Source organism: Canis aureus, chromosome 21 (genome assembly GCF_053574225.1).
Source record: "Canis aureus isolate CA01 chromosome 21, VMU_Caureus_v.1.0, whole genome shotgun sequence".
NCBI classification, from domain to species: Eukaryota; Metazoa; Chordata; class Mammalia; order Carnivora; family Canidae; genus Canis; species Canis aureus.
The window spans coordinates 50303748-50323700 of NC_135631.1; the positions used below are offsets into that span (position 1 = coordinate 50303748).

At 50.2% G+C, this 19953-nt stretch overlaps 1 protein-coding gene across 3 annotated transcripts in view; it reads right to left on the reverse strand.

Annotated features, from left to right (window-relative positions):
* Positions 1-4081: 4081 nt before the first annotated feature.
* The window catches only part of EGFR (epidermal growth factor receptor), a 197695-nt gene continuing 181823 nt past the window's right edge, over positions 4082-19953 (reverse strand). For all 3 annotated transcript variants that reach the window (XM_077864150.1, XM_077864151.1, XM_077864152.1), the window contains exons 21-28: positions 16795-16950; positions 15850-15925; positions 11904-12050; positions 10357-10454; positions 8975-9142; positions 8545-8592; positions 7593-7695; positions 4082-6899 (exon numbers count right to left, since the gene is read on the reverse strand). In XM_077864150.1, coding sequence (XP_077720276.1) covers positions 6541-6899; positions 7593-7695; positions 8545-8592; positions 8975-9142; positions 10357-10454; positions 11904-12050; positions 15850-15925; positions 16795-16950 — 1155 coding nt within the window. In that variant the 3' untranslated portion in view covers positions 4082-6540. The remainder of the gene's footprint in view (positions 6900-7592; positions 7696-8544; positions 8593-8974; positions 9143-10356; positions 10455-11903; positions 12051-15849; positions 15926-16794; positions 16951-19953) is intronic.

Below are 19953 nucleotides of genomic sequence, written 5' to 3' on the forward strand. Positions count from 1 at the left end.
ATCTCATCCATCAAGGAATTCCCTCTTGGTTCTGTGCTTCTCCACAGTGAGGGAAGCCAGGAGAGAAGATGGCCTAGGGGCTGACGTGCAGCGTCTGCAGACCTGGGTCAGAATGCACGGGCTGCAAGGCACGGTACTGAGGAGCGGCCCAGTGACGCGCAAGACACCTCCGAACATGAACAGTTACCAGGCCGCTCGGGTGTGGACACGATGGTGGGGGAGGTTGGGGGTGAAGGGGGTAGGGAGGATGTGGGAACTCTGTACTTTTTGCTCAATTGTTCAGTTTCGGGAGTTAAAATTGCTCTAAAAAATAAAGTTTATTAATTAATTTTAAAAAGTTATCAGGAAAAACATCTACAGTAGGTCAGATATGATTGGTAGCCACTGTCAACACCGCGTTGTTAACAAAGGACACAGTATCGTTATTTCTAAGGTACTCATAAGAACAATGAATAATATACATCCGATTTTTTATACTTGATATACAATCAACATGTTCTGATCAACAGTGTAAACCACATAAAAGAGAATCTTGCTTTTCATTTGTACAAATACTGTTTTCATCACAGCAAAACTTAACAACGTCAAGACGTACCATATACAGAAGCTAAAGAGCTCTTGCTTGGTTGTTTCAGAAACGAAGCTATGAAGAAAACAAAACAAAACAAAACAAAACAAAACAAAACAAAACAAAACACCAAAAATAACGAAGCTATGGGGATCCCTGGGTGGCTCAGCGGTTGAGCGTCTGCCTTTGGCCCAGGGTGTGATCCTGGAGACCCGGGATCGAGTCCCACATCAGACTCCCTGCACGGAGCCTGCTTCTCCCTCTGCCTGTGTCTCTCTGCCAATCTCTCTCTCTCTGTGTCTCTTGTGAATAAATAAATAAAATCTTAAAAAAAAAAAATGAAGCTATTGCTGCCTGTTGTTAACCACTTTCCGGGTGACCCCGGATGATCCGGGATCGGATCTGTAGGACCTCTTCACTTCCAAGAGATGGTGTTACTTTGAAAGATCATCCGGCAGCCAAATCAGGTCAAAGGGGTTTAAAAAATAATAATTAAATGCCCCTAAAAATATATGTATTTATGCTTTTCCTTGCAGTTTTATCTGCTAGGTGATAGGATAGAAAAATACAAGAGTGTTTCTTAAAGCAAGAATCCTTTTCTTGGACTCTTGTTTTCATAAAAGCCACCCAACTATGTACACAATCTTCCTAATAATGTCTTCCCTTTGTAATGTCAACTGGTATGTCAGGGTTTTCTTTCACCCCAGGAAATGAAGGTCACCCGGTTACTACGGGCGGGGCACCGAGTCGGTTGCACAAGCAGCAAGAATGCTCGCTGTCTCTATTTTACTGCCAATCCCCTTTTAATAGAAGAAATGGAAAAAAAAAAAAAGGTACCTGTTCTGTATTGCTTCCCATCAATGGGTTAGACCTTCCCCCTCCAGTGCTTGGGCAGCCTATCAGGGACCCTCCATCCGGGCACGTTCCTGCCCCCTAGGCACGGGCGCTGAGGGAGATCTCCGGGTGCCTGCGCCTGCAGAATTTGCCTGCAAGCCCAGGCCCCCGAGGCTGGGGGGTCTCAGCCTGGCTGGACATCAGAATGACCTTAGGGAGCTTTCAGAAGTACAAATGCCTGGAGTTCACCCAGAAAGAGGTGTATAATCAGTCTGAGGTACAGCTGGGCCTCACTAGTTTCAACCCCCCCCCCAGGGGGTTGCACTCTGCAGCCAGGGCTGAGGACGCCTTTTCTGGGATGGGGGGTGGGGGCACGTCACACGTAGGCTTGGGAAACCTGGACTTTATCAACGTACTCAGTTACCAAGTTCTTAAAACACGCTGATCATCATTAGGGTCTGCAGGTATTTCTAGTCTATTGGTAAACGCATAGGAACTGTAAATATAAAAATAATGTGTATCAAATACAGATTAGTATATAAGCCAGCAAAGTGCTCTATTATTGCTTTTTTCCCCCACACTGACAGGATCATCCTGGCAATCATGTCCAGGGTCGCATGTGGATGCATCTGGGTTTATGGTGAAGTCCTTCTTTTCCTGCAACGTTGCTGCAACTTAACAAAACCTGCTTCAGAGCAAGCCTAAGCCATGTGTGCTTTTTACCTTTTCTCATTTTACAAATATAAAAAAGGGTGGCTCTCTTCTGTATTAGGACGACGACCTACCTTAGCCCTGCAGTGAGGTTGTGTCTTTTTACAAGAAAGACTTCCCTTGCTTCAACTAAGTGCCTTTAAACAAAGACTTCAGTTTCGCGTTTTGATTCTATTTGCCTTTCTAAGCTTCAGTAGAAAAAATGAGTTTTTCTAAAAAAACATCCTTTACAAAGTTCAGCGCTACCCGAGAGGGTAATATCCCTCAAAAAAAAAAAAAGTTACAAAAATAGATTGACATTTAAAAATCCTATCTGACCGTGTGCTGCTTCGTAGCATAAAAAGTTTGCCCCTGGGGTGGCAGGTGCGGCTGGTGCTGGAAGCAGGGATTTCTTTTCAGTAAGGTTTTACAGCTCTAGGCAAGGAGATATAAACAGATCATTATGTTGTAATAAAAACGTGCACTTAGCAAAAGAAAGAAATGCAAAGTAGATGTTAAGGGCAATTTCGCCAGCTGTCACTTCGAGGGAGCACCTCATTCACTGTGGATGCGACCCATTTTTTTCTAACTTCTTAGAAAATGCAAACCGTTGCAGGGCTTTATCAAGGCTCCGGTGTGGGAATCTGGCACTTTCAGGATCAGCTGCTGGTGACAGAGAATTAGAGGCTTGGGAATGGCCACCTCCGGGCCCTCTCCTGAGCCAGGCTTTTCTACTCTGCCCCGACTGGGGGGCCTGTTGCAGGCACCTGCAGGTCACCTTAGGCAGGAGGGTTTCAACGCTGCTTGCCCAATAGGATCACATGGGGAGCCCCCGAGAGTCTGATAATACTGGCCCAGGGTGCCCCTGCCCCTTCCTTCTGAGCACACCTGGTGACTCTGGCTGGCAGGGGGACGAGAACTGCCAGTCGCTGTGGCCCGACAGCTTCACCTCTGCTCGTGTAACCCGAGGCCTGGGGGGTGCAACAGGTGAGCAGGATGCCACCAGCCGAGGGACAAATTAAATCAGAATCCTTCAGGTTGGCAGGCCCCTGGGGGGCTCAGTGGTTGACCGTATACCTTGGGCTCAGGGCATGTCCCCAGGATTGAGTCCCGCATTGGGATCCCCATATGGAGCCTGTTTCTCCCTCTGCCTGTGTCTCTGCCTTTCTCTGTATCTCTCATGACTAAACAAGTAAGATCTTAAAAAAAAAAATCTTTTAGGCTGGACCTCAGGAGAGCCCCAGGGGCAGCCAAGCTTGAGAACTGGTGCTCTTTCTGCTTGTGCAGGTCACGGTTCACTTATGTCTACAGTTTGGGTGGGGGGGGAGAGCTGAAGTCCCCAGTTAAGACCTTCCAACCGACATCCAAGACCTGTCATCAACTGGAATGCGGCGTGATGCCCCCGCCTCAGGGCTCCTGGGTATAAAATCAGTCACAACGGGGACTCAGCAAATCTAGAATTTGGAAGATGCATCTTTTTCCCTTCATGGGGTGACAAGAGTGCTTCTCATAGAGGAGGAATGCCAGGACCGGAGCTTCTGTGAGGCCTGTGTGAGGGCCCTGGCCTGCTGCAAGCTTCAGCTTCCGACGCCTACTTTCCCCTGAAGTGTTGCCAAGGGCCAGGCCAGAGGTGGGGCCGTGGGGGACGTGTCCGGGAACTAGGGAGGGAACAGGCTTTCTGTAGGGTCTTAGGACCTGGTGTCAACAAGGACGAATGGAAGAGAAGGGATATAAGCTTTGAACTCTGGCCAACCAGGGCCACGAAATAGAAACTCTGGTGCTCTGGGTGGGGGTGAGGGGTCCTCTGGGCATCTGCCCACAGGGATGGCGGGGGTCCCTGCCTCAGGCTCTGAGGCCTCTACGAGCCCCCCCATCCCTCCCCGTGCAGCCACAGTGGGGACCTTTTGGGAAAACAGTCTTACGATTAAGAGGATCTAGCAACTAGATTTTGTGCAGGAAAACTGAAATACAAAGGAGAAAGAGCTCGAATAGTTTTTGCTGTTTTATTATGTTATAGTAAAATATTGCAAATTACAAAAATACTAGGATTTAACTGCTACAGTTGGACTGACATATGGTTGCTCTCCCTCATCAGTTCACTTGCTTCTTGACGAATAAGTGGCAACAAAATACACATCCTTCTGTTTCCCTGGGCCGAATAGACGTCTCCCTAAAAGGCCTGTGTGCTGAGGCGAAGCAATAACCAACGTGGCTTACTGACAATGGCACAAAAGTTTAGATCCTTAGGAATGTTTCGTCTTCTCACTGACCATTTTCCAATTCCCAGGGAGGGACCTCATGTAGGGCCGTGGGGCGAGATGGTCCTGGGCTGCACGGGACAGTACGTTAAGATGAACAAACGCAGGCTTCCTCCCACTTTACTAGCGGTCCCTCTGGCAGGTGCTTGCTTGGTCAAGCTTTCCTGTGTTGGGAGCGCACCCCCCATTCCCCCCGTGGCTAAGACCCTGGTCATGCTTTGGCCCAACGCCGCCCCCCCATGAGCCTTCCAGATCTACCAGGCGGGATCCACTCTTTCCTGCCATGTGCCTGGCCGACCTGTCTCACCTAGCATCTGTTGAATTGTTTTACGGTTTGTATTTATGAGTCAAGTCAACTTCCTTTGCTAAATTGTGAATTTCTTGGACTCGGGGATTAGGTGTTCCTTGTTTTTATACCTTCTGTGCTTACGCTGGGCTGGTATGGGTGCTTACGAGTCTCTGAAGACACAGTGGAATTAAATCAAATAGAGTTTATACTTCCAGGGGGACAAAATTTGTATTGTGGTAACAAAACAGTGGGGCCCTGATCTGAGAGTCAAGAAATACTTGACCGGCCAAAGGAAAATCTCATACGTGCGTATGGCTGAAGACATCTGGAGGCCGAAAATACTGTCTGAAACATTTTTTTCCCTGAAAAACTGGATATTGACAAAGAGTGTTGAAGACCTGTGCGTACAAAGGACTGTTGTGAACCCATCACACGTTGCCAGGACGCATGTGGCGTCCTAAATTAGCCAGATCTTCCAATGACAGGGAAATGGCTTTAAGAGGGACTTTGTTTTCTTTAAAAAAAAAAAAACAACTCCCTGTCGATGTTGTTAAGGCATCATCATCATCGCTGTCAGACTCCGATTTCGTATTTACCACTTTCATTCCACCTGTAACATGTGCCCCCGGGGCAAGGGATGTAAGTTCCTGCAGGGTGGGCCCTAAGAGCCTGGATCCTTTCATCCACGAAGGGCGAAGAGAGGCTTTGGGGGCAGCTTACCAGAAACGGGGGAAAACAAAGTACCCTTGGAGTAAAAAAACTTCTAAAGTAAAATAAAAATTATTTCCCATAAGTGGCCTAATTTGGCCATGTGGGGGCGGGTGGGGGGGGTGGGAGACTGAGTGAGCTCTAGGAGGAGCATCACTTCTGCACTGGGCCGATATGGGCCCACTCCCCAACCCCCCAACGACTTGACGTATTTCCTCCGAGACTCAAATCTGGGAGCCGTGGCTGGTGCGACCTTTTGCAGCACTGTTCCATCTTGGTTAAAGGCTATAGGTCTGAACGCCGACCAAACAGGAGCTGGTCCAGGTTACGGTTTGATGTACCGTCTCGTCTACACTGACGGGGAAAGCATGCTGGAATGGAAAATTAGGTCCGATACTTAAAACTAGAAAACACTGGTCGACCGATAGAGAGTAAGTACCATGAAGAAATTTATATAAAAAGAAGTCTGAAGAAGAAGTCTACGCCTGCATTTCTTCTCCAATCAGGAAGGGTTCAAAGTGGCTTATCCTCTTGTACCTGCTATGATTTGCTACAGTATCAATCCGTCCTGCTTAGGACTCTGAGTACTCCTAGAGTTCTGTTTCTTTTTTTTTGTTTGTTTTTTTGTTTTTTGTTTTTTTAATTGTCTTGCAGTGGGAGAATCTTGAAGCAGAGTCAGTGGAATCAAAGGTTAGCTGGAAGACTCTGACCCTTGCTTCTTGGTCACAGTTGAGCCTGGATCAACTCAGTGCAGCAAGTGCTATGAGCAAGCTTCTTCCCCATTGGAAAAGCCCACGAGAAATAAAATCAATGATGACAATTAAAATTGCCTCAAGGGTCCCCAAGCAATAAAATTCCTTTTACAGTTTTTTTTTTTTTTTTAAATCAAATATACCTCATCGGAAGGTGAACTTCTGCCCAAATAGACAATATTCTTGCTGGATGCCTTTTTGCGGAGGCCTCACAGTTTGAAGACAAAGGAATGGAATGTCCCAGTAACTCTTCCCAAAGTACATCCACATAGCGGGCACATCCTGGGTGAAAGATGAGTCCATCGGAGCAAATAGGGCCAAACCAGTCAACAGGTCCAAGAGTTAATGTGGGCATGTTATCAGCACTGGGGCAGCTGCCAAGACTGGGTCCCAGGGGGCTGAAACATCTGAGACTCTTATGGCCAAGGCTATCCTCCGTGGTCACGCTCCAATAAACTCACTGCTTGGTGGCGCTACCCTCAGGTAGTCTGCATTTTCAGCTGCAGGGCCCTTAAAAATGCCATTGGACTTGGCTTCCTTGGGAAAGAAGTCCTGCTGGTAGTCAGGGTTGTCCAGGCTGATTTGGTGGTTGGCCTCCTGGGTCCAGAGGCTGGGCCTGTCGAGGACACTGTTGACGCAGGTGGGGTGGGTGTTGAGATACTCAGGGTTGTCCACTGCGTTGCTGTGGGGATTTTGGTAGTGAGGGTCTCTGGCAGGAGCTGGATTTAGAGGCTGATTGTGATAGACGGGATTCTGGACAGAACCCGCAGGCCTTTTGGGAACAGACTGGTTTATGTATTCTGAAATTGAAAAGAAATCACAGGTGAAGCAACCAGCAAAGCATCAGCCCAAGCAGGATTCCACTGTATGATTGGGACCCTGTCAATGCTCTTCCAGGAGGCAGCTGAGGGCAGGGACACCTGGGAAGGTGACTACCTTGCTGTTGCTGCAAGATACATTGCGTTCTTTTCTCTATTTCTCAAAGCAATGGGCACATTTATCTCTTGCCAATTTAAAGTTCTCAGAAGGAGAGCCTGCCTTGAGATGTACGTGTGCACACAGGTATGAATGTCTGGGGCTTATAAAGCTGAGATTAGGAAAACACATGGTTCATAGGCCAAGAACGGAGCTGGGATCGAATCTGTCTCACATACACACGCGCAGGCTCATAAACTCACTGACGCACACACAGTCACACCCACGCATACTCGCTCGCCCACACACACATCTTTGATGTTTGCTTCCAATTCTAGAAAATCTGCAAACTGATTCTAAAATCACACGCCTCCCGGCTGGACGTGACTTGAACTCAACACAAAGAGCCGTACGCATGCTCCATGGTTTAGTATTTCTCCGCCTCTTACTCCCTATACTGTGTCTGCAAACTCGCCACCGTCTCCACTCCTGGGTTAGCTTGAAGGAAGCCAGCGGCCTGGGCACCGGCTGGACGGGGAGGCTGAGGAGTGTGACCCTCTCCAGGGTGAGCCACTCACCGGGTGCTGGGAGGAAAGTGTCATCTATGTTGTCCTCCGTCAAGGTGCCAGTGGGGTCTGAGCTGTACCGCTGCAAGAAGCTGTCTTCTTTGAGGGGACAGGTCTGAGGGGGAGCAATAAGGCAAGGTTACTCTAGTCGGTGCTGCTCAGGCTTTTAAACTGCAGATTTTGATTCAGTAGTGTCCGAGACAGGGCCTGGGACACTGCGTTTCCAGCAAGCCCCCAGGGGAGGCCCATGCTTCTGGCCCACAGACCACAGGGCAAGCGGCAAGAACTGGTCAGTGCCGTGCCGCAGAGCTTTCCGCGATGACAGGAATGTTCTATAACCTGTGCTATTCCCCACAGTCAGCAATTTAAATAGACACATGCCGGGCAACCCGGGGTGGCACAGCGGTTTGGCGCCACCTTCCGCCCAGGGCCTGATCCTGGAGACCCGGGATCGAGTCCCACGGTGGGCTCCCTGCATGGAGACTGCTTTTCCCTCTGCCTGTCTCTGCCTGTCTCTCTGTGTGTCTCTCATGAATAAATAAATAAAATCTTAAAAGAAAACAGACACATGTGGCCAGTGGTTTCTCTATTGCTAAGCATGGGTCTAGCTTAAGGCTTCATACCAAGCAACGGTATCACCTGGAAGGCTCGCTCAACACGGATGGCTGGGCTCTGCCCCCAGCATTCCTCCTTTAGTAGGTCTGGGTTGGCGGCTCGGCAGTTTGCATTTCTAACAAACTGCCCGGTGATGCTGCTGCAGCCAAGATCCACCAATCGCATTTTGAACAGCACTGCGGCCAGTGATGCTAACTGCTGGCCTTGGGGGTAGGGGTCAGGGAAACCACACAGGAAAGAACGGAAGGAACATCAAGGCTAGCTGGGATAAGAGAGGCATTTTCTGTATCGAACAGAGCCCTGATCCGGAGCTGTTCCTAATTCTGGCTTCGTAGCTGTTCGTACATACCCCATTTCGGTCGATGCAAGCCACGTTGGAACTGTTGCTGGTGGCGCTCTGAAAAAAGAACGGACGTCGTTGACCGTACGCTTGCATAGTCTCACCCGTGCCCACCGAATGCGGGCGGTGGGGTCTCACAGAGTGGAGCTAATTCAAGTGCTTCATTTTGTCTTGACCCATTAGCTTCAGAAAACAACTAGGTGTAGTTCTGATTTAATTCTGGTCCTTAGTAGCCCTAAAAGGATTATGATCCAGTCGTGGCGAGGAAGGCGATCAAATGACTAATACACTTGACTGATTCCTTCTGACTTTGGCCTGACCATTGGGTTAAAATTTACTTCTCTGTCTTTATGCTAAGTTCCACTAGGTGGGCATTATTTTCTCCAAACCATCCCCTCAAATGTGCAGACACAGCTCGAGAAGAAGCAACGTTTCGTACCAGAGAACTTAGGAGGGGGGTCCGGGAAGTGGAGGGGCTGTGGAAGAAGCCCTGCTGGGGGATGAGGTACTCGTCAGCATCCACAACATCCTCCATGTCCTCCTCGTCCATCAGGGCGCGGTAAAAATTGGAGTCTGTAGGGCTTGGCAAATGCATCCTCTCATCTCCCTGGTGCAGAGATTTTGAGACAATTAGTAAGGCCCAGAGAGATGCTGTTCCACTTCTTGGCTATTCCACTTCTGTGGAAACTGCCTGTTTGTCTTGCAATTTGGTTATAATAAAATCACCCTGGTTCCCTGAGGTACAGCTGCTTCCTTCCCTCCCCAACGTGATGGCAAAACATTAAAAATTCTTGGATGTTTAAAAGCCCCTAAAGGAAACAGAGACAGCTGAAGAGGAAGAAGGAAGGGACGAAGGAGCGGCATTTATTGAGTGTGTAGAGGGTTGTTAGCTGCTGCGATATTCTGATTTATAATAAGAAATTTGTCCCTATTCCTGGCACAGAGCTCTGAAACCTTGGAGGCTCCTGAGTGATGGGGGCAGCAAAGGCGTCTTGGTTCCGCTCATGAGCGGCTTTAGGACCAGCCCTAAGTTGGTAACCAACCAACCCACAGTAAGTTGGTAACTAACTAACCCATGGTTGCCAGGGTAACCAACCCAGAGATTAGGGGGTTGAAACATTCAAGTCCATCACACCCCGTGATGTCCTGGAATGGGGGAGGTTGAATCAATCAATCACTACTGGCCACTGATTTAATCAATAAGGCCTATGTAATGGAGACTCCATAAAACCCCAAAAGGACTGGGTTCAGACAGCTTCCGGGTCGGTGAGCACATGGGGATGAGGGGAGAGACCCCCGCAGGTGTCAGAACTGCTTGCTTGGAGGTGTGTGGGAACCGCTCCCCAACACGTGCACTGGAGTCGCTAAGCAGAATCTTTAGGTGCCATGCGACGTATTTTGCAAACATTATTTCACTGACTTAATTAACACAGCCCTGTGGGTTTGGTTTCGTTGGCCTCAAGTGGTAAGTGGAGACTCAGGGCCTTGATGCCAGGTTTGCTGACACCGAAGCCCTGCTTCTCCCTCAGACGGAGGCGAGGCTCGGGCTAGCCGCGATGGAAGAGGCCACACGGACCTGAGTGTGTCTGGGCGCTAGAGTTCAGGCAGGAATGGCCAATGGGGTTGGGGGGGGGGGTCACAAATGAATTCCACTCCGTTTACAGGGCGTGCGGCCTTCACCAAGGCTCCCTCTAACATGTCGAGGGTTTAAGGACGGGCCCTGAGAGACAGGGAAGGGAACCCCACACACTACGGAGCACGGCGACATGTGATGCGCGTCAGAGGGACTTGTCCCAGGGGGAGCTCAGACTCATCCCGTACCTGGATGACAAGGTAGCGCTGTGGGTCTCGGGCCATTTTGGAGAATTCGATGATCAACTCACGGAATTTTGGGCGACTGTCTGCATCTATCATCCAGCCTGTGGAGGGAATGAGGGACACGGTGCGATCAGACCCCAAAAGACACATTAAAGATGACATTGCTTCAAGGAAGCATTTATGGCGAGATCCTTTGGGGAAAGTACGTGATGCAGAAACTGAACCCGTGTGCTAGACATCTAGACATCTCGCCACCCTGGCGCTGATCACAGTTTAAAGACCATGATGACACAAAATACTTGCATCAGAATGACGGGAACAGCCTCTCGTTCTCTTCGCCTGCTCTTCCTGGGGCCGGGGCTCTGGCATCACCACCCTACGTGATGGGACAGCCATGGATGCCTCACTATTTGCGAATCGCTAAGACCGTGGGACCCCGGTGAGGGGGCTCCCCGGCCAAGTCCTCACTGGACATTCACTTTCATCGATACGCACTTAGCAGTCTTGCAAGCTGCAAGCCTGATTCAATTTAGGGAAGGTTGGGGACTTTAGGACCCTCGGGGTTTGGGAACTCCACACTCCGATGCTTTCCCCGCCTTACATCCTCAGTAGCCAAGCACCCAAGTGTTCCAGTGCCTTCCTTCGGACACTTGTTATTCACCAGCACGTTTGATCACACAACGATCTAAGTCTGGATTAAGCAAGCCGGAGGAACAGTGGAAATCCTTGTCTCTCTCGAGGGCTCACATCTATTTGTTATCAGCAGGAGGTCAAGCTATTTTAGGACAGACTGCTATGTGACCTTAGACGGATCACGTAATCTCTCTGGATCCCAGCTTCCTCAGCCCAAAGCAAGGAAGTTAAAGGAGGTTAGCCCTGGGGCCTCAAGTTCAGAAAGGCATTATTAGTATTTACATGAACTTGGCCCCGTCTAGACCCCACGCCACCCTGTCGTGTCTGTGCTCGTCATACGTGGAACGTGGTCTCCTGAGCCTGTGAACGTGTGCCTCTGGGGACTGATAGCACCAAGCAGGCTCCGCGCTCTGACTTTTAAAATGCTAACTTGCTACGCTGAGAAAGGCCCCTACGTAGATCTACTACTTGAAAGGCTTAGGTCGGGGCAGAAATTGTTGATTCAATCAGCCTCCTGCGCTTACTCACTGTTAGGCATTTAAAAACATTCAGTCTCTCTGGTAACAGGCTTCAAAACGTACAGCGCCTTTCTCGTTGAGCAACCCAGAGAACAGAATATTTTGGTGTCATGGCTTATGGAGGAATTTGATGTTATTTATTTGCTGGCAAACATGGGCACATGCCAGGTCACGGGGCTCAATGGGTCAAGCAAGCGCTTCCTGAGGAATGTCGGGAGAGGATATTTACAGACGTTTCTGGACTTCGGGGCCTGCTGTAAAGACTCTGACAACGTCTCTTTAGGGGATCAAAGGTCTCGGTCTTTTGCTAAGGGCAGCAGCAACCTCTCTAGGCACAACAAGGCACTCCGGGTGCCCACGACAGGCCAGGCCAGAGGAGACGGCCACAGCATCACTCACACTTGACCATGATCATGTAGACATCGATGGTGCATATGGGCGGCTGCGGGAGGCGCTCTCCCTTCTCCAGGATGGTGGAGATCTCACTTGCAGGGATACCGTCGTAAGGCTTGGACCCGAAGGTCATCAGCTCCCACACGGTGACGCCTGAAAGGGTGAAGCAGTCCGTTTTATGAATCGATAAAAAACCACACCACCTTGTAAATGTTTCTAATCTTTAAGAACCTTTGTCTCGGCGGCTTTGGGCAATGCGCTTGATGCTGGAAGCCTCACGGTACCTTCCTGTAAAGTGGGATAATGATCTTGTCTTATGGGATCGTTGTGCAGATCAAACAAGACGATGGAACTGCACCGTTCAGGCCATGCCAGGCAAACATAAGTGGCCTGCAAGCAGTACGACTTTAGCGACGGCACCATGACAACACCACCATTGTAATGACGTGGCCCATTCGGACACCTGCCCTAAGCGACTTGTATCTACGGAAGATGGAGGCCGCCCCCAAGGTTCCACGCGGCACATTTTTAAATAATAATACAAATTAGAAACCGAAAAATCCTACGTTCCTTTTAGTAAACCTAGAAACCCCATGCCTTTTATTTCAAAAATCAATCATCATGATAAAAAAAAAGAAAAAGAAATCAAAGCAGTAGTCTTAGAATTGGGTGTTTTTCCAGACCAAGGATCCTCGCATCTCTGTGCCTCTCTTGACGGAAATCTCTGCTCTAGAAACCTGGACAGCGAGGGTGCACTGGGGTGACTCTAAGATGACTCCGGTGGGACTGAGCTGGGAGGGGTCACACACAGGATCCTGGCAGTTTCCTGATCTCCAGCTGGTCTGCTGATCCATTTTCTGGAGAGTTGGCCTCTAGATACATATTACCTCAGGTCTGCGTGGATTACCCAGAGGCCATCCCAGAACTGAGTGACCTGAATATAGAGCATGCAAGATTTTCTTTAAAAAAGATTTTATTTGGGATCCCTGGGTGGCTCAGCGGTTGAGCACCTGCCTTTGGCCCAGGGCATGAGCCTGGAGTCCCAGGATCGAGTCCAGTGTCGGGCTCCCAGCATGGAGCCTGCTTCTCCCTCCTCCTGTGTCTCTGCCTCTTTGTCTCTCTCTCTATGTCTATCATGAATAAATAAATAAATCTTAAAAAAATAAAAAAATAAAAAAGATTCTATTTATTTATTTATGAGCAACACAGAGAGGAGAGAGAGGCAGAGACACAGGCAGAGGGAGAAGCAGGCTCCATGTGGGACTCGATCCTGGGACCCCGGGATCACGCTCTGAGCCGAAGGCAGACGCCCAACCACTGAGCCACCTGGGTGCCCCTAGAACAGGCAAGATTGAAAAATGAAGGAAAGAATGGTCCAGGGGCAAGGAAATAGATTCCTCTTTCTTCCTCACCACAGTGCCAATATGGACTTGATAAAAAAAAAAGATAATAATAAAATCTCATTTCCAGATCCATGAAGTCAATTAATTCTCATCTAACGAGGCTTAAATGTTATGTTTAAGCATGAGCAATGAATTCCTGCGGGAAGGAAAGCTTTTCGGGTTTTGGAACAAATGGTGAGAAAGTCATACGCAAAGCTGGTTGTGGCTTTTGGGTGGGCCTGGAATGTGGATGAGTTCTCTTTCTTTTCAACTCCTAAGTGGAACGCACAGCTTCCTAATTTATTAAAATATTTGTCTTAAAAAAATAAAAAAATAAAATATTTTGTCTTGACTGGAGACTAGAGAGTGGAGTAATAGGATTTGTTTTAAAGATATTTATTTACTTATTCATCTATTTATTTATTTGAGAGAGAGAGAGAGAGTGAGAGCGTGCGCGTGCACAAGCAGGCAGGGCGAGGGGCAGAGGGAGAGAGAGACTCTCTCAGCTGACTCTGTGCTGAGCGTGGAGCCTGATGAGGGACTTGATCTCATGACCCCGAGATCATGACCTGAGCTGACATCAAGAGTAGGACGCTGTAACTGACTGAGCCACCCAGATGCCCCGATTGGATTTATTTTTTAAACTGAAACTTGAGGTCTGTGGTTTCAATAATTCCAGTGTCCTTCCAAGGATGGCAGATTATAATCACTGGCAACCCCGTTTCCACTGAAATGAAACACCTCGGACCATGGCAGCGAGGCCGGCTTTCTGATAATGCCTGTAATCATTCACAGGTATTAAGGCACAGAGTTTAAGAGTGTTTTCATTTATGCAACAAGTGGACCAACCATGGACTGCCTGTGAGCTGGCCCCCGCCGGCCGCAGCACACAGCCCAGGAAGGAAACGCAGCCGTGGGATTCTGGAAAGGCAGGAGGGGCCAGCCCGGTTGTGATCTTACCCACCATGGTTGGAAAACCAAAGGCGGCTGTTAAGCAGAGAATTAAAAGTCTGCTATAGTTTAAAAAATATTTTTTTGCCTGTTTTCTGGAGAACAGATGAATGTGTGCAGAACAGGAAGAGAGAAGACCTGCCCGGAGGTCCTTTGGTGGCGTCACCGAGGGAGGGAGGTGACGACGTTGATGCCTCTGGATGGGATAGGAAGCGTGTCATTTTATCCCTCTTGGGGAGTAGACCTATCTTAAAAATGACTGAACTAACAAGGCACGAGACTAGCTTTAGTTCCTTATCTCGTTCATTAATTGCAGGTGGCTTGTTCACTCACAAAGATCTCTGTCTCTGCGGGGCTTGCAGTCTAGCAGAAGGACAAAAATCCCTGCAATCAACACACATTGAGAGTCTTAGGAAGTTAGGGATGCTATAAAAAATAATACTAAGTGGATGCTGTTTTTGTGATAATAACCAAATTCCTCGTGGAACGTTGTTTCAATATCGCTCGCCCCAAATACCCATTTCTACGGAGGTGGGGGTGGACCCTCCCCGTTAGCCTGGTTGCTTTAGTAGTGGGAACAGACTGACAATTCACAGATCAAGTGTGTTGGATGAGCTATTTGGTAGCCTTCCAGCAGATTGCTGGGCTCAGGAGGGCCCACTGTGAACAGGTGCAAGGACCTCACGTGGCCGTCAGTGAAAATGTACTGGTGACATGTTCTTAAATGCTGAATTTTCTTTTATTTTTATTTTTATTTTTTTAAGGTTTTATTTATTTGTTCATGAGAGACACAGAGAGTGAGAGAGAGACAAGACACAGGCAGAGGGAGAAGCAGGCTCCTTGAGGGGAGCCCGATGCGGGACTCGATCCCGGAACCCCGGGATCACGCCCTGAGCTGAAGGCAGACGCTCAACCGCCGAGCCACCCAGGGGCCCCAAATGCTGAGGCCTCTGTAGGCTCAGGGCATCCTTTGTGCAAAGCCAGTGTGGCAAGGACTGCAAAGGCGTGTCTGAGAGGAGGGGTGCAGGCCTGTGCAGGGCCATGTGGGATGTGGAGGGGGAAACAGAACCCATCCTGACGAGATGCTCTCACTAGAGCTGCAAGCAAGAACTCTTTCCCTGGCTTATTCTTTTCTCCCACAGACACCTCCTCACAGTGCACTCTCGTCAAGCCATCCTCTCTGACACACAAAGACCCCCATGCACTGGGTCAAACGAGAGCCGCTGAGTTAGTCCATCACAAGACCCCATGTCTCTACCTGGAAACTCTTTCCCATGAGACCTCATTTGTCACCTCCCTTTGGTTCACGTCAAATCCAAGGCAAGAGGTCAGTTTTGGTTTGATGCCGCAGGTACGGGCATTTCCTAAGTCTAAGCTCTCTTGCCCTCCCTTACCCCCTCTTGACAAGGTCACTGATCCCCCTGGTGACATGCAGGATGCGAGTTGCACTCAATTTCCTTGGTCGTGTTTTCTTAGCATCGACAGCGGCTACCACGCTGTTATGAGTCATTGCCTCAGAAGAAAGCACGCAGCTGACAGAGCATGTAACGCAAGTCAACAAACACCGCAAGCCGGCTTCTTCTCAGTACACATTCATTAGCATCAAGACTTTGACTCACCGTAGCTCCACACATCGCTTTGGTGGGTATAAATTCGGTGTAAAATCGATTCTAAAGCCATCCACTTGATAGGCACCTTGGAATGATGAGAGAGAAAGTAGTAAGACACCTATTAGCTTCCCTCCGCTGCAAGAAATTAAATCATGCTGCAACAAGTGACAAGTGACGAACGTGGGGAGGCCAGGCCACCCCACCCTGATACCCCAGCACTAGTGCTCCCTCCCAGCAAGAGGGGCCAGTTTTAAATCTGATAGGAAACAGGGTTATTCTGTTGGGCCTCAGGGATGGCTTCATGAAGGTCTCAGCTGAGGGCCTCTGGGGCATGGGCCGTTCTGGTGAACTGGGTGCACCTGCTGGGGGCTGGGGGCGCCCTGTGGTCCTAACCACCCCACGCTTACGGGTGTTGCAGAGCCAGCTGCCTGGAGCCATATGGGTCAGAGTGAAACTTAAGAGGTGATTCAGAACAACCGGAGGGCCTAAGGGGGGACCTGCACCCCTCAGTGCTGGGAGAGCGGCCCCCGGGGGACCCCGTCTGGGAGGAGGGGCCCAACCCTACGGGAGCCAGAGACTCTCGGGAGCTCCAGGAACAGCACGGGGAGCTGTCCCGTCTTTCTGAGACATCCTTAAAAGCCCTGTGCTGCTAAATTAGCCGTGACACTTCCAGCTGCTCTTCTGAAGGCTGCTGCGTCCTGGTGGGGGGGGAGGCTGACACCTAACCTTGGTTCACGGTCACCCGACCATGGAGCTCAGCTCATGTTTATTGGCTCTGGCCTCTGGACGCGATAGAAACTTCTATCCTCACTCTCCCAGCAAATCCTGCTTTCAGAGCAGCTCCTCTGAAGTCGGCCCTGGCCAGACCCAGGGGTCAGCGGCGGCTGCTGTGACCTCACCCAGGCTGTTCTGAGAACGTCCCCTAGGTCGCCGCCCCACAGGCCAGCTTCTTACTTTGCCTCCTTCCGCGTGGTACTCTTTCTCCTCGGCACCCAGCAGTTTGGCCAGCCCGAAATCTGTGATCTTGACGTGCTGCGGGGTCTTCACCAGGACGTTCCTGGCCGCCAGGTCGCGGTGCACCAAGCGCCGGTCTTCCAGGTAGTTCATGCCCTGCAACACGGGGCCGCGCAGTGAGGGGCCGCCGCGACCACCGGGGCCAGGCCCGGCTCCGGCAGCGCTGCCTGGGCCGCCCGGAGTGGCCCCCACTCGGGGAGCCCATGTCCTGTTCACACCGGGTCCTAGCTGTCCCCGTCAGGGACCCCGCAACTCGCCCCTTGGGATCACCACTAACTATCCCCTGAATGGATGGACCGACACATCCACGAAGAGACAATGCGCTGCCGATTTGTTAACTTTTCTCCAACCAGTTGCTCAAGCTTTAAACCCAGATGAACCAAGTATTCGAGGGCGAGGACAGAGCAAGACGTCTGCTGATGGGCTGAGAGCTGGCTGGAAGCTGGTGTGGACCGTGGCCGCCGCGCCCCTGCCCCGTGTCACCTCCTTGCACTTGGCTGACCTGCAGAGCAGGGAAGGCAAGGCCGCTCCCGGGCTTCTCAGCGCTGGGAGGCCACACTGCCCTCATGCTCCTCTGGGCCACCGACCTGAGCTGCTACCAACGGTGAAGATTTTTTTTTTAAAATTTTATTTATTCATTCATGAGACACACACATAGAGAGAAGCAGAGACACAGGCAGAGGGAGAAGCAGGCTCCATGCAGGGAGCCCGATGTGGGACTCCATCCTGGGTCTCCAGGATCACGCCCTGAGCTGAAGGCAGATGCTAAACCACTGAGCCACCCAGGGATCCCCCCGCTTTGTAAAATTTGAAATCACATGGATACTGAATTTCCTTTTATAAGGTGGCACTTCCTACCCCCTCTTCAGTCACCTCCCCGATTTGGTTGCAATCAGAACCACTGCTGAGAGAGAGAGAGAGAGAGAGAGAGAAACAATACCCGAGAAGCACCCAGGGCAGTGCCTGACGTGTGCACCCCCAGAAGTATGCCCCCTCGACTTGGGTCTTTGCCCACAGCTTTCTTGGTGACCGTCATGAGCGCTTCCTGCTGGCAGGGCCTCTACTCCTGCTTGCTCCACGCCTGCCCAGCTCAGCCAGGCTCCCTGGGACCCTACCAAGCTCCGACCTGTTGACATGAGCTTGGCGGCTCCACCTCCGTGCAGGGCCAGGCTGGCAGGCCGGAGAAGCCGTTCAGTTCTGCAGACGTCTTATGTCTGTACCACATTCTCTGCCACTAACTCACAAATGTCCCTCTCTCTCCAGCCAGAGGCATGGACCACGCTTCCAACGTCCTTTATGGCGGACGCTCAGGCGCTCTCCAGTAAAGACAGGCACAGAGATGCTCACTGAAGAGCACGAGATGGAAACAAGTGGGCTTCACCCACGCTGCTTTACTCCCCAGCTTTTCTGTAGCTCTGGAGGGATCGCCACGTTAGGGAACTGCAGGGAGAACCTGTGGGTGAGGACGGAGTCCCAAATTTCCTGGCAAATTCTTTGCTTCCTTTCACGGAACTATTAGGTGAAAATTCGTAGTGAGGTGAAATCAGAAGCTCTCTTTCTTTCTGGAGCAAAACTAACGATCGGAGGAAACTAGGATCTTAGGAAGATGCCACCAAGAATTAGCCTGTGGGGGCTATGTTGGAGGTCTTTCTTTTTCTTTCCTTGGACTAAGATGATTGATTCCCATGTCTCTCTTCTCCCCTGGATTATCCAGAAAGTTCCTGAATGCTTATGATGCGGTTCGATTTCAGTGTTCCCCTTCTAAGATCCCTCAGATGCTGCAAAATATGGTTAGCAGGGCTCACGTCTACTCAAGAGGAAACTAGCAGGTTCCCTCTGGCACAGCGCTTCCAAATTAGGGATTATTATTTAGGAATGGCATGTGGGGAGCTGAGAGGGAAGGAGCAGAAGCCCAGAGAACTCCTCCAAACAGAGGACCAACTTGACTTCCTACTCCCTGTCACCTCCCCCCATGGCCCTTCACAGGGGGCTCCATTCATGAGCTTCCGCTTCTCCTTTGCTTCCTGGGACCCTGCTCAATCCTCCTGTCTCCTATAAAAGAGTAAGGCCTCTATTTATTAAACACGGTGCACTCTTACCCATTCAAAACGGGTTAATTGTGCTTGGCCTCTTGCCTGGTTAGGCGCAACATCTGCATTCCAGGCTGTATTAGCTCATTTGCTCTCTTTCCTTCCTTCTCTCTCTCTCTCTCTCACCCGTTTTTCTCTTCTTCCTTCCACCCTGTGTCGCTGGCCCTGCTTCCTCAGCCATTTCCCAAGGACGTCCTCGGCAGTAGGCACTGTGGAGGCACATCCACAGAGTAATAGGGACAGATAAGTCCGGGACACTTGGGAACCAGTCAACCTTGCTTTATCCCTTCTGCTTTATTTCAAATTTGTGTTTTCTGAGTTCACAAAGGGGGACTTCAGAGGGAATTTCCAGCCTTGTTTAACTACCATCTCAAACGTATCATTCGGCCTCTTTTATTTCAACGCCCCACAACCTGCACACCGGACACATTTTCACCAAAGTGTTGAAAAATGAATGAATGAATGAACGAACGAATGAATGAGGGAGTGATGTAGCAGGTGACTGTTTTGAGCAATGATGGTGTGCCAGGCGTTTCCAACACATCTTCTAAGAAGCCCCCTCTGGAGCTGGAGCCCTGGCATCAGCCTTGAGAGCCATCGCGAGGCCGGAGGCTGGTCAGACCAAGTGCTCGGAGGCCTTAAGACCACCATGGGGTCCCTTGCTTCCTGCTGGGGCCTCCAAGCGCAACTTGCCTGCTGGCCCAAAGGCTGCTTGAGGTGTCAAAAGAAACTCCAAATAAGCAAAAGACCCCACAGCCCAGCACCTCGGTCGTGTGCCACTGAGTCCATGTCATTATGTAAACCTAATAAATTGACCTGAGCCCCACTTCCACCCCTTGGGTCTGTAAAGGACAACTTTAATACACTGTGACGTTTTTGGAGAATATCAGTCTTCAGGAACGGCTTGGGAAAGAGCCCTTTACATCTGGGGAGCACACAGCTAATCAGCCAGAGGGGTTTAAATCAGAGAGGATCTGGAGGCGGCAGGATTAGGCTCGTTTGAGCTTAG